At 37.7% G+C, this 11809-nt stretch overlaps 2 protein-coding genes across 5 annotated transcripts in view; one reads left to right on the top strand and one right to left on the bottom strand.

The window, feature by feature from the left end:
• Positions 1-1845: 1845 nt before the first annotated feature.
• On the bottom strand, positions 1846-8633 carry galk2 (galactokinase 2). Its single transcript, XM_008411990.2, has 11 exons — positions 8580-8633; positions 7321-7568; positions 7146-7234; positions 6543-6666; positions 6332-6425; positions 5695-5841; positions 5351-5449; positions 5107-5259; positions 4224-4434; positions 3578-3779; positions 1846-2645 (listed from the first exon to the last, which is right to left on the bottom strand). The coding sequence occupies exons 2-11, from the start codon at positions 7368-7370 to the stop codon at positions 2438-2440; spliced, it is 1377 nt and encodes a 458-aa protein (XP_008410212.1). The 5' UTR covers positions 7371-7568; positions 8580-8633; the 3' UTR covers positions 1846-2437.
• Positions 7961-11809, top strand: part of cep152 (centrosomal protein 152) — an 18636-nt gene continuing 14787 nt past the window's right edge. For 2 of the 4 annotated variants that reach the window (XM_017305233.1, XM_017305231.1), the window contains exons 1-4: positions 7962-8524; positions 8666-8762; positions 11459-11568; positions 11649-11709. In XM_017305233.1, the coding sequence (XP_017160722.1) occupies positions 8676-8762; positions 11459-11568; positions 11649-11709 (258 nt within the window). In that variant the 5' untranslated portion in view covers positions 7962-8524; positions 8666-8675. Of the gene's footprint in view, positions 8525-8662; positions 8763-11458; positions 11569-11648; positions 11710-11809 lie in introns of all 4 variants that reach the window. The other 2 variants (XM_008411985.2, XM_017305232.1) reach the window with 2 other exon arrangements.

Genomic DNA, 11809 nt, shown 5'->3' with positions numbered 1-11809 from the left:
CAGCTGAACCTAATAAATACCACAGTTACAGAATGTCAACAGAAAAAAAGGGGGACAAACTGTCAGTTACCGGTTGCCATGTTTACCGCCAACTGTCACTCTGGCTGGGGTGGGCGAAATGAACTTAAAGTTATATCACAATATTATGTGGTAATGTTCCAATAATGATGAAAGTGATCATAAAAACTCTTTCTTAGTTATTTCTTATATAACTTTAGCTCATGGCAGAGCAATTATAGCACCACAAATGCAAATAATGCTTTTGAAAAACAAAATCAGTTTTTTAATGTGCTTCTTTAGGACATCAGTCACATAAAGGAGTGTGATTTGTATCTCTAAACTACACACAGTAGCTGCATTTAATCATATATTTAAATTTATTGATATTTACTGATATTATAATTGAACAAGGGCTGCGCAGTTGGTAGAGCTGTTGCCTTGCAGCAAGAAGGTTCTGGGTTCAATTCCCGGACCCGGTCTTTCTGCATGGAGTTAGCATGTTCTCCCTATGCATGCGTGGGTTTTCTCCGGGTACTCCGGTTTCCTCCCACAGTCCAAAAACAAGACTGTCAGGTTAATTGGTCTGTCTAAATTGCCCCTAGGTGTGAGTGAGTGTGTGTGTGCATGGTTGTGTGTCCTGTGTGTCTCTGTGTTGCCCTGCGACAGACTGGCGACCTGTCCAGGGTGACCCCGTCTCTCGCCCGGCACGCTAGCTGGAGATGGGCACCAGTAACCCTCCCGACCCCACTGAGGGACAAGGGTGAAAGAAAATGGATGGAAGGGTGAAAGAAAATGGATGGATGGATGGATGGATGGATGGATGGATGGATGGATGGATGGATGGATGGATGGATGGATGGATGGATGGATGGATGGATAATTGAACAAACAGTGGAGAAAAGTGAAAATAACAATCCGGACAGTTTTGAGATATTTTAAACATCATTACCTGGAATTTATAGTGACAACGATAAATCTGAATTCTCATAATAAAAAAAATTATCACGATAAATGATACAATGGTTCTTTCTTTTTAAGTTTTGGAGCCCTCTAGAGGTACAACATATACCTCTATTAATTACGCATTAGTTAACTCTATTAACTAATTATGTAACTTCTGGATCAAATTAAAAGTGGCCACAATATTTTCTTATGTTTCTCGTTCATATGAAATACGTTTAAGTTTGTTGTTGTAATGTAAGAAAATGTGGAAAAAATCCAAAGGGTTTGAATACTGTAGTGACATACTTTATATTTGCATGGATCTGACAAACCAAGCACAAACTGTGAGAGTTTTATTTTTATTATTTGGGTAAATCGAAGCTCAAATGATTACCAAGCATACCTCATTTTTTAATACTGTGAATCGTGTCAAGGGTTTGGTGAAACCAGAAAGTCTGGGGGAATTTCTGGGTCCCAGCACAATCTGGAATTTGATTTTAGTATTTTCCAGATCTGGACAAGTATTAAACAATAAAAGAATAGAGAAAAATAGTATGACGTATTCTTGCTTCCTCGTGTCCTACCTTCTTTCTTCATTATTTAAATCCGTGGTTTGTTCCTTATTTGTTCTTTTAGTTCTTTGTTCCCATTTGACCATATGTGGAAAAGTAAAAAAGAAATAAACACCATAATTTCCAGCCCCTCAATATTAAAAAATAGTTTTGATTAGTTCAGTGAATTAAACAACCCAGAAGGCAAAACCCATCTAGAGGTTTTCACAACTTGAAACTTGTCTTAAAAAATTATTAATATTACCAGGTTATTATTTTGCCTTTGGATTAAACTTTTTTCCACTTTATTTATCCTTAAAGTGCAGCAGAAATGTATACACTACAAATGTAAGACATTTTTAGTTTGGTTTTATTTTTGGGTGGAAAATCATTTGACAATCTCTCAGATTAATAAAAAAAAAAAAATCAAGAATACATATCACACTTACAGATGCATATTTTGCCCTTATGTCACCATTTGTAGAAAAGTAAAAAAAATAAAAATAGCATCATAATTTCCAGATGTTTTTTTTTTTAAATTACAGTTTCCATTTGTTTTATTTTAGGTTTAGTGAATTGAACTGTCCATGTTTTTATTCTTTTGCCTTTTCATTAAAGTTGTTTGTACATTACTTACCCCTTAATAAAGTGCACCAGTATTTTATACACTACAAATACAGAGTTAATTTAACAGCTTAATTTTATTTTTGGGTACAAAATCATCTGACATCATCTCCCAGAATAATTTTTAGAAAATCATAAGAAAATATCACAAAAGTGTATATTTGGCCCTTATGTTCCCATCTGTAAAATAGCAAAAAAATAAAAATAAAATAAAATTAACATCCTAATTTCCACCTCCTGAATGTAAAAAAAAATTACAGTTTGCATTTGTTTTAGTTGATTTGTTTGCAAAATAAACAAGTAAACGTCGGTTGTGTAATTCACTCCTCCAGTAGGACTGCAGCTCCGCCCGCCGGCTTCGTCACAAACAGACTTTGTTTCTCCATCGCCGCTCTGCGCGGGTCCGGCGTGTAGTAAGCATCTCTGACGGCTTGGAGGAAAGACGCCGCCTTCTCGCTGGTAACCATGGAAACGGCACAGCCTCCCCAGCCCGCTCCGGTCAACCTGGAGCCCACCGCTCCCGACTTCCTGCAACCAGAAGAAACGACGAAGCGTCGGTGCTACGGCGAAGCTTTCAGCGTCATTGATCTTTATGAAAAATCAATGCGAGAGAGATACTGTTTTATTGAACTGAAAGAGGTTTTACTGAGTCAGTCGCTTGCAGTGGTAAAAGCTGAAATCAATAGCTGGACGTGTGTGTGTGTGTGTGTGTCTGTGTGTGTGATAGCAAATTGATCATGCTAGCTGTAAAACACAAGGCAGTAAAAATAAAAATGCACACATAAGATTTTTGTAAAAGGAACTAGGTATACAGAAGCAACTCAGTAAGTTACACTAAAAAGTTTTGTCTTTTTTGTTCATAAAGTCAAAAAGAAAAACTGATATTGATTACACACAGTTTGAAAGTTTGACCACAAGGTGGCACTAGAGGTACATGAGTTCAGCTGAAGGTGTTTATTTGTTGCTTAGTTTACAGATTATTTTTAGTAAGTCTTCATACTCCTAAATGACACTAAGGAAAAAGTTTAATTCTGTGTCCTACAATAGGGACAGAAAACTAAAAAAAGGAATTCTGGCTTTTTTTTCCTCAAAATTCTGATTTTAATCAGAGAATTCTGACTTTTGATCTCAGAAAATTAACGTCAAAATTTTGAAATTTAAGACGGAATTTTTTTGAATAATCCATACGTGTTGCCCCAAATCTCTATGCAATAAATAAGACATGAAAAAACAAAAGCATATGATTATTGTATACATTTATTTAGAAGTCCAATAGATTCAGAGTTTTTGTTATGATCCAAAACAACCCCTAAAAATTTTACTTCATTTACTCATTCCACTAGAATCATCTATAGACATTATAATAAATTCGAATATTTTTCTGCTACCAAATTCATGAATTTTTATTTTATTCCAGTTAATTTATTTAAAAATCTCTTTTTTGTGTTGGTTTGACTCACAGACAGATGTCCACCAGCCGGTCCAGCTCTGGACAGCTGCACTCGTACTGGTCTCTGCAGCTCGCATGGCTCTGGTTCATCAGCTCTCCCAGCAGCGTTATGGATCCTGCAGCTCCGGCGTCGCAAATGCTTTTAAACCTCATCACGCGTTCAGCTTCACCGTACACATGCTTGGCTCGCTGGTGAAGCTTGAAGTTTGTTACTGAGAAACAAATAGACAAAAAAAAAAAAAAAAAAAAAACTTTAAATTAATCATTTTAATGGTATGATTTAGAAAAATCCACAGTTTTGTGGGGTTAAATATAATTTTCCAAATTTTTTTAATGTACAGAACAAACTGAGATATTGCGTCATTTCAAGTGTGACGCAACTTAATTGTTGTTTAATATTGAAAACAAGGCTGGGCGATATTATATTGAATTCAATTTCTGATTTTAATCACATTTTCTCAATGAAAAATCTTCAGAATCGTACAATTTGATTAACTGACAAAATAATTGATTACTAAAATAATCACTAACTGCAGCACTAAATGGCTGATTTGTGAGCAACACTACTGGATGCTGGTTGCATCAGTTATACCAAAGATGTTTGACTAAATCGGGTGACTTCACTCCAGATTGTGCAGATGTGTTCATTTACCCACCATGCTGAGTGTTAGCGCTCAGCAGCTCTGCGCACATCTGCTCGGTGGTGATGCCCAGAACTTTACAGATCTCCTCACGGCTATACGGCTCAGGATGCAGCACCTCGTCCACCAGGGCCAGCATCTCTTCCAGGGACGCCTTCAGCTCCGTCTGAACCTGAGAGAGCTTCATCAACCTGCTCGGATCCAGACCTCGAGCCTGCGCCAACATCTGCGCCCAAACCGGAAGACACTTAGTGTTATCATTTAAGATACAACAAAGTTGTGTAAACTAGGGATGTAAGCAATCAATCACATAACGATTAAATATTTATTAGATTTGTTTTTTTTTTTCATTCGATTAACTAATAACGTCCGCGTAGACATTTTTTTCAGCATTGCAGTTTAACCGCCATCCAGCAGAGGGCGCCGCTATTCATAGAGAATTAAAGATGGCGGCGACCATGTCGTAACAGGAAAGATAAATGGTCGAAAACAGAGTCTGATGTTGGACGCTAGCTGCGCTTTAATCAGTTCTGTTTTGAAGTATAAACATCTGACAAGCTTCTTAAGTTGTCAACTTAATAATAGCGGTCATTCAGTTGAGCTGTATGACGGAACAGCGTCAGCTTTTCGACCAATAATTAGTGATTTGCTATGAACCGATAGCTCAGAAAAATTGCAAAAATAATGGCAAATGACGTAAGGAATATAAGCGCGGTTTATTTTGAGGGCGTTCTAAGTGTAATAACGTGAGAAAAACACTTTTTGTTTATGTAGCCAGCATTAAGCAAAGTAACACAAAAAAGTTAACATATAATAATGTGCTTCTTTTTGAAAAAAATTAGTCCTTCATGTTATGGAAAGACAGTTTTTTTTCAGCTTGTTGCAGCTTCAGATGCACCTTTGTTGCAATCCGACATTCCACCACCCGGATGTTGTAGTGAGAAGAAGCAGCTTTGTTCATCTCAACGCAGCAGTTGGAGATCACGAACACGGCCCCGTCTGGGAGCTTGACATCGGTGGCCCTCAGAAGCTGGAACTCTATCAGCTTCGCCTGATAAGCGGTTGAAATTCTGTCATTTCAATAGACATTAACCATCTGAATGTAGAAACATTGCAGTGGTGGGGGAAAAAAAGCTTCATACAGTTCCTTTCTCTGCCAGGAATGAAATGGACTGGTCCATGCCTCCTCCCTCTGTCCCGATGTAGCGCTCACTTTTGGTGCATATCTCAGCCAGATCCACCTTTGGGGCCGATTACAGAGGACAAAAACAGAGTGAAGAAGCAGTAAACACTCATGAACCCTCCACAAAATACTTCCTTACATTGAGGAATGGAAAGGTAAACGCACAAAGGGGTTGTCTTAATTTGAAGGATAATTTTCTTGGGTTTTTGCCCCCCACTTAAGAACTTCTTTGCCCCAGCATTCATAGCTTTTATTTTTTGCATTAAGCTACAAACTTAAATGTATTTTATTGGAAATTTTTACCTTAGAAAGAGATTTCTGGTTCGCCTCCATTGTTAAGAGGCCAGAACAGCAAACTAAGGCACTTGAACTGGACAGACCAGAACTGGGAGGAACGGTTCCGTCAACAACACAAGACATTCCAGCTAGACGACCGATCCCAAACTTCTCCTGAAGAAAATAAAATCGGATCAAGATAAAATACTGTAGGATAGTGAAAGAACATTTAATAACTACACAATGCAGTTAAAAATACAAAGTTTACAGAATAAATGTTCTTTACACTGTCTGAAGTTAAATCCGACCAAACTTCCTTTTGTTTCATGTCAGATAGAATTATTAAAATTATTTCTATTTAGTAAATAGAAATAATACAAAGTAGGGTAAAAATAGATCTAGAAGTGCGCCTCCATTAAACCAAGTTTTCAAAGCCATGAAATCATGCTTTTATGTATCATTGCATAAATTAATAACCATTCTGTATGTAAAATTCTGGTTTTAGTAATAAATCTTACATATTATTTCTCTCATTATTGCGTCAGTTAGCAAATAGAAATTATTTTTGCTAATTCTAACTGACCTAAAACCAGAGAAGTTTGTTTTAGCCATTGAGAAAAGGAGATGTATGCCTTTTTTATTCAACTGTTTTAGCTTTAAATACCTGGATACCTTTGACTCCACAGAGAAAATAATAATACCACTTTGGATTTTCTCTGTCTATGATGATGTCCTCTGAGCAGGACACTTTAAAATCCCTGCAAATAAACAAAAAGCCTTTAAAAAACATAACAAAGCAGCACCGATATTTTTAAAACTCTTAATTAAAGTTGCAAAAATATAAAATAAAAGTGCAGTAATTGTTGGCGTCTTACTGGTACTGAGGATTTGTGTTTGCCAGCTGGATCGTTCCGGAGTTGTTCACACACACGGCGGCCAGGATGTTCTGCTCGATGGCCATCGGCAGGACAGAGTATCCACAGTAGTCGATGTGTTCGCCTGGTGAAAAACAATAACTTATAATTAATCTGAAATAATTCAATTGTTTTGGCACTACTGGTTCCGTATTTTAGCTAGTCGAGTTCTGTAGAATTAGGAACATTTCTATCTAAAAACTCTGATTAGTTATCCAAAGTATTTAGGTGTTTGTTATATTTCTTTAAGGTTTTAACTTTTTACTTTTGTGTCAGACTAAAACTGCTTCTACAGTTGTAACCAATTTAATCGATTTAGTTAACAGAGCCCAACTTTGTCTCATTCAATTTCATTGAAAAATGGTTCTAGAAAGTATTCATTACATGTCATACATTTATATTTTTATTTTGTAAAAAAATAAAATTAAATTCACTCATATCCTTGACTTTTCACTTCATAATTATGTACCATTACGTGTTGGGTTAAATAAAAATCAAATGAACAAATTAGTAAAACTTTAAGGTGGTCAAAGTCTGAAATTATCTTTTAAGTTATTAATTTACCTATTAGATTTACCCTTCCAGGTGCACATGTATAGAAGAGAGGAGATTCTCCAAACTTTGCTTCAAAATGATCCTTCAAGTTTTTCAGCCTGTGCATGAAGAAAATAAAAAAAACTGGTAAACAGGCATTGCTCATTTCAACACCGGTCAATCGGTCCCATTCATTGCTTCTCACCTTTCATTAGAAGTTATCTCAATCTTCAGTTTGGGTGGATTAGATGCCATGTTTACTTGATCAGAGATTACTTGGTTTTTAATCAGTTTCTTGTCGAAGTTCTCACTCACACAGCAACAACCTGACTGCTGTCAGCTGACTGTCCCACAGAAATCCCGGATATGAAACCGCTGACCTCCGATATGCTGAAGCCACATCTACTCATTCCATTTAGCTGCTGTTTGATTAGGGAGCTGACTCAGGAACAGCTGCAGAGCCAAGATGCGGAAATGGAAAGAGAAATGACCTACACTGGCCACCGTAGAAAGCGAAGCGACTTCAAACTGGATATTTCAGCATTATTTTACTAATAACCTCCAGTCTGAAGTAATTTCTGAAAGAATAATGAGTAAGAATTCCTAGTATACAAGTTATAACTTTGGCGAGTCCAATAAAGACTATAATTCAAGATTATTTTAGGCCAAATATTTTTAGTTTTATGATTTATTTGAGTTTGTTACTTACTACTGATCATAAGAAAAGAAAATATCTGTTATCTAAAAAAAAAGCCATGGAATGATAAAATAAAACTATTCGCTCTCGGAGCGTGTATGGAGCCAACCATAGAGCCAACTATCACTACAACATACCAAGAACTACCCTACCCATAATTCCAGTAAAGCTGTTACTATGGAGACGTTGCTAACCTATACTATTCCAGGAATTAGAAAGAGAACAAAAACATTTCTGGCGTGTCTGTTCGACTAAGTGGACGGAATTTTAATGACTAAATCAGTGAAATGACAGTATTTTTGCTTCCTCGTGAAGCTGCATAAAGTTTTTGGGCAGCATTTTTCTTTTTTCCCGTTTACAACCGCGAGGGTTTGGCGCTGCTAATGCGCGCGAGTTTTCAAAGAGGGGGAGTCGACGTCACGCGTATGTTCAACAAGCTAGTTAGCTGGCTAACTTCTGTTAGCTTCTGATTTTAGAGTTTACTCTAAGGAGAACTGCTCGGAAAGTTTTGTTAAACTCTACACTAGCAGAAATAATCGGCGTCTACAGACACCGTTCTATAAGAAAGAGTTTTATGCTTTTGTTGATTTAAAAAAGCAAAGTTTTTTTTAAATCGCTGCTTTATAATGTAAACAGTAGCATGGTCAGCACTCAACAATATCTTAGATGAGCTACTAAAAGGAACTTACAAGTTTTTTACCCCCTCCACTTGGTAAGTTATTAATATGCATATCTGCTTGTGTCAACAAAAATTGAATTTAACATACATTTTACTTATCTTTTAAGTTAATGCCTGACTACGGTGCTGCAGCGTACCGAGCTGACCAGACCGTTTACTCTTCTTTCCAAGCAGGCAGTGCAACATGTCCATTGATTTTGACAGCGCTGCCCTTCAGACTCAACATGAGGAAGATGAATACGACCAGGAAGACTACGCAAGAGAACAAGAGGTGCAACACATAGCATGTCACAGTGTTAAGGGACCTATTTTCCTCAGCTTAATATTCAGCTTTTTGTGCCATGGTTATTTATTTGGATCTACATATTTAAATACATTGGATAACTGCATCTAATTGTTTTTTTAAAATCCTGTCTTAATTAATTGACTATACATTTCCAGGTTTAGGTCAGTTAGCAGCATCAGTATAAAAGTTCATACCAAAAAAGTTTTTAACATGTTAATAACAAGATTAATAATAACAACAATACTACTACTACTAATAACATACTGTATAAGACTACAGCAGCAAAATACTGCAGTTATTAGAAATAAAAATATTGGATTCCGGATCCCAGGGATGTTGCACTGAGTCGGATCACTTTTTATTTGGTCATAATGGCTACCATTACATCTGGAGGAATTGGGTGGAAACTGTAAAGGTTTATAGTACCATTCCTGCTGTGAAGTACGGAGTTGGCAACATCGTTGCTTTGGGCAAGAGAGACTGGTGGACTTTTCAAAACAGATGGTGTTGTATGGAAAAGACAGTGCTGGAGCGGTATTCAAGATATCAGTAACTCAAGCTTGGCAACAAATCGGTCTTACAAATTAGCATTGATCAAAAGCATACAGCCAAGATAGAAAGGAGTTGAAGAATAGCAGAATTAATGTTTTGGATTGGCTACTCTCAGTCGCATAGAAAAAAAAACATTACCAGAGGTGAAAAGGTGGGTGAAAGTAAAATAGCCTGGAAACCTGTGGGATCATAAAAAAATTGCGTCAAACTAATGTATGAAGTTTTTGGAGCCGTCTGTCTGTCTGTCCGCTGTAAATGTACTTCAGTGTTTTTCAAACAGAAAAGTCGGCCTACAGAAAGGTCAGTAAATGTACTCCACGTATTGTTGAAGCTTCTTTTGCATGAATTATTGCATCTGTGCAGCCGGTCCAATCACCGTGTGGCTCTGCTGAGGTGATAAGGAAGTCTGGGTTGCTTTAATGATGGCTTTCAGTTCATCTGCATCGTTGAGTCTGCTGTCATCTAGTCAAACACACTGGTGTCATCAACACCTATGATTTTGGCAGTGTGGGAAGGCTGTACTGGTACATAAAACTGAAGTGTATTGAGATAAAAATTAGATAAAATTTTGCGAAGAACAACTGGAGAAAGTGAAAGTTGGCCTGTCATGATAAGAAATTTTGCTGAACGATAAATTGTTCCAGAAGTTATTGCAATAAATAATAATACTGCTGTTTTGAGACCATTTTCAAGTAATACAATCTAATATAAGTAATATTTAACACTGGAACTGGAAGACATTATAAATATCCAAAATAAATAATAGAAAAAAATATCAGATTAAAAAATAAAATTACCAATGTAGTCAAAATGCTCCTTCAAAAAAGTTTGAGGGAAAGTTTAGACCAAAACAGCAGACTGCAGACTTTTGTCCTCCAGTTTTTGGTAGAAAGAGAAAAATGATAAATCATGCAAATAGAAATGATTGAGCTCATTTTTATTTATCATGCGATTAATTAATTGATTTATTGCTACAGACCTAACAGGGAGAGCTGTCCACTGCTGTTGGATTGTGATTGTAAATGATAAATCTGTCAGGTTGTTCTCTGCTGTTTGTAGACGCAGTAAAGTGTTCATTGTTTGAATGTCACAAATCACAGCCACCCTCTCACAGGCCCACCTCCACTTAGCGCTGTTCACACCCACAATCTGTTACTCCATGTGTCTGAGCTATTATTGGCTCGGCGGAGAGGCCTCCTTCCAGGTGTGTCCCGCTGAAACTCGCTCTGCCCTGCGGCCTCCCTACTTTCTCCTTCCTCTGAGTCGATTCGTTTCCACTCTTGACCCCGTTTGAGCTCGAGTTAGGAGGGAAGAAATGTTGCTGAGCTGCTTGCTGATTAGATTCAAAACTAACTTCTTCCCTCCGAGTTCCTTTCATTTTATCAATTCGTAGTAACCTACTTATTGCACACAAACTGGTCAAGGGGAACTCGTTTGCTGCCAGTAACTGGAATGTTTCTGCTCCAGTTAACCCTGCTATATGTTTTTTTTCTGAACAATGGAGGTCTTTGGGAGCGAAACGCAGTGATGTCACAGGAAGCCGACGACATGCCGGGCGCACTTTGAATGTTTCACACTGGAGGTCATCTCCGCAGATGTATCAGGATATGTTGGTGGTATAGATGGAAGCGGAGGATTTTTTCTAGATGTGTAATTGTGGTGATATGGGTCCGTCGGTCGTGGACACAGTCGAGGATCTGAGGAATATTCAGGAATCTTTGTGGGAAGTAAGTCCAGCAGGTTCTGCTCGTTTCTGAAAGCCTGACACAAAACTTTCTCTGCTTTTTTTAAAGGTGCAAAAATGTATAAATAAGGCATTTTATTACTGATTCAAGTAAAAATGTACACATTTGAAAACTTCTGGTTAGTTTGTTGAACGCTGCGTTGAACTATCATTTCAAAACAAATAAAAAATTTTAGTTTAGTTTCAGAATCTTCATAAAACATTGAGGAAGATCAGAAAATACCTTTTGTCACTTATGAGAAAACAAACAAAGTGCCGCCTCGTCTTGCTGCTTCTCACGTCGTCATTGATCGGCTCTCTGTGTTATTTCTTTACACTGTGTTAGTTTATAACTTTGTTGCTGAGCAACCTTGCTGACTAATCTCCATGTGTCGTGTCTCTGCAGCTGCACAAGCTGCTCACCGACTTACCAGATGACATGCTGGAAGACAGCAGAGACTCCTCCTCCCCTGAGCTTGAGTGCTCTACCTACAGCAATAAAAACACCGGCAGCAGGTAACGCGTGTTTCTGTTCACCCATCAGTCCAGTCTGGAGACTTTTAGAAGTGGTTGAGAGTGATTTTGTTTTCTCTCAGCCCACAGACGAAGTGGAACCAGGATTGGTCTGATCATTCGCATCCAACCTCTCACACACAGGTTGTCTTACTTTGTCCGTCCATCCATCCATCCATCCATCCATCCATCCATCCATCCATCCATCCATCCATCCATCCATCCATCCATCCATCCATCCATC

This window comes from Poecilia reticulata, linkage group LG6, assembly GCF_000633615.1.
Source record: "Poecilia reticulata strain Guanapo linkage group LG6, Guppy_female_1.0+MT, whole genome shotgun sequence".
Classification (NCBI taxonomy): Eukaryota; Metazoa; Chordata; class Actinopteri; order Cyprinodontiformes; family Poeciliidae; genus Poecilia; species Poecilia reticulata.
This window is presented reverse-complemented; position numbering and strand designations above follow the sequence as displayed.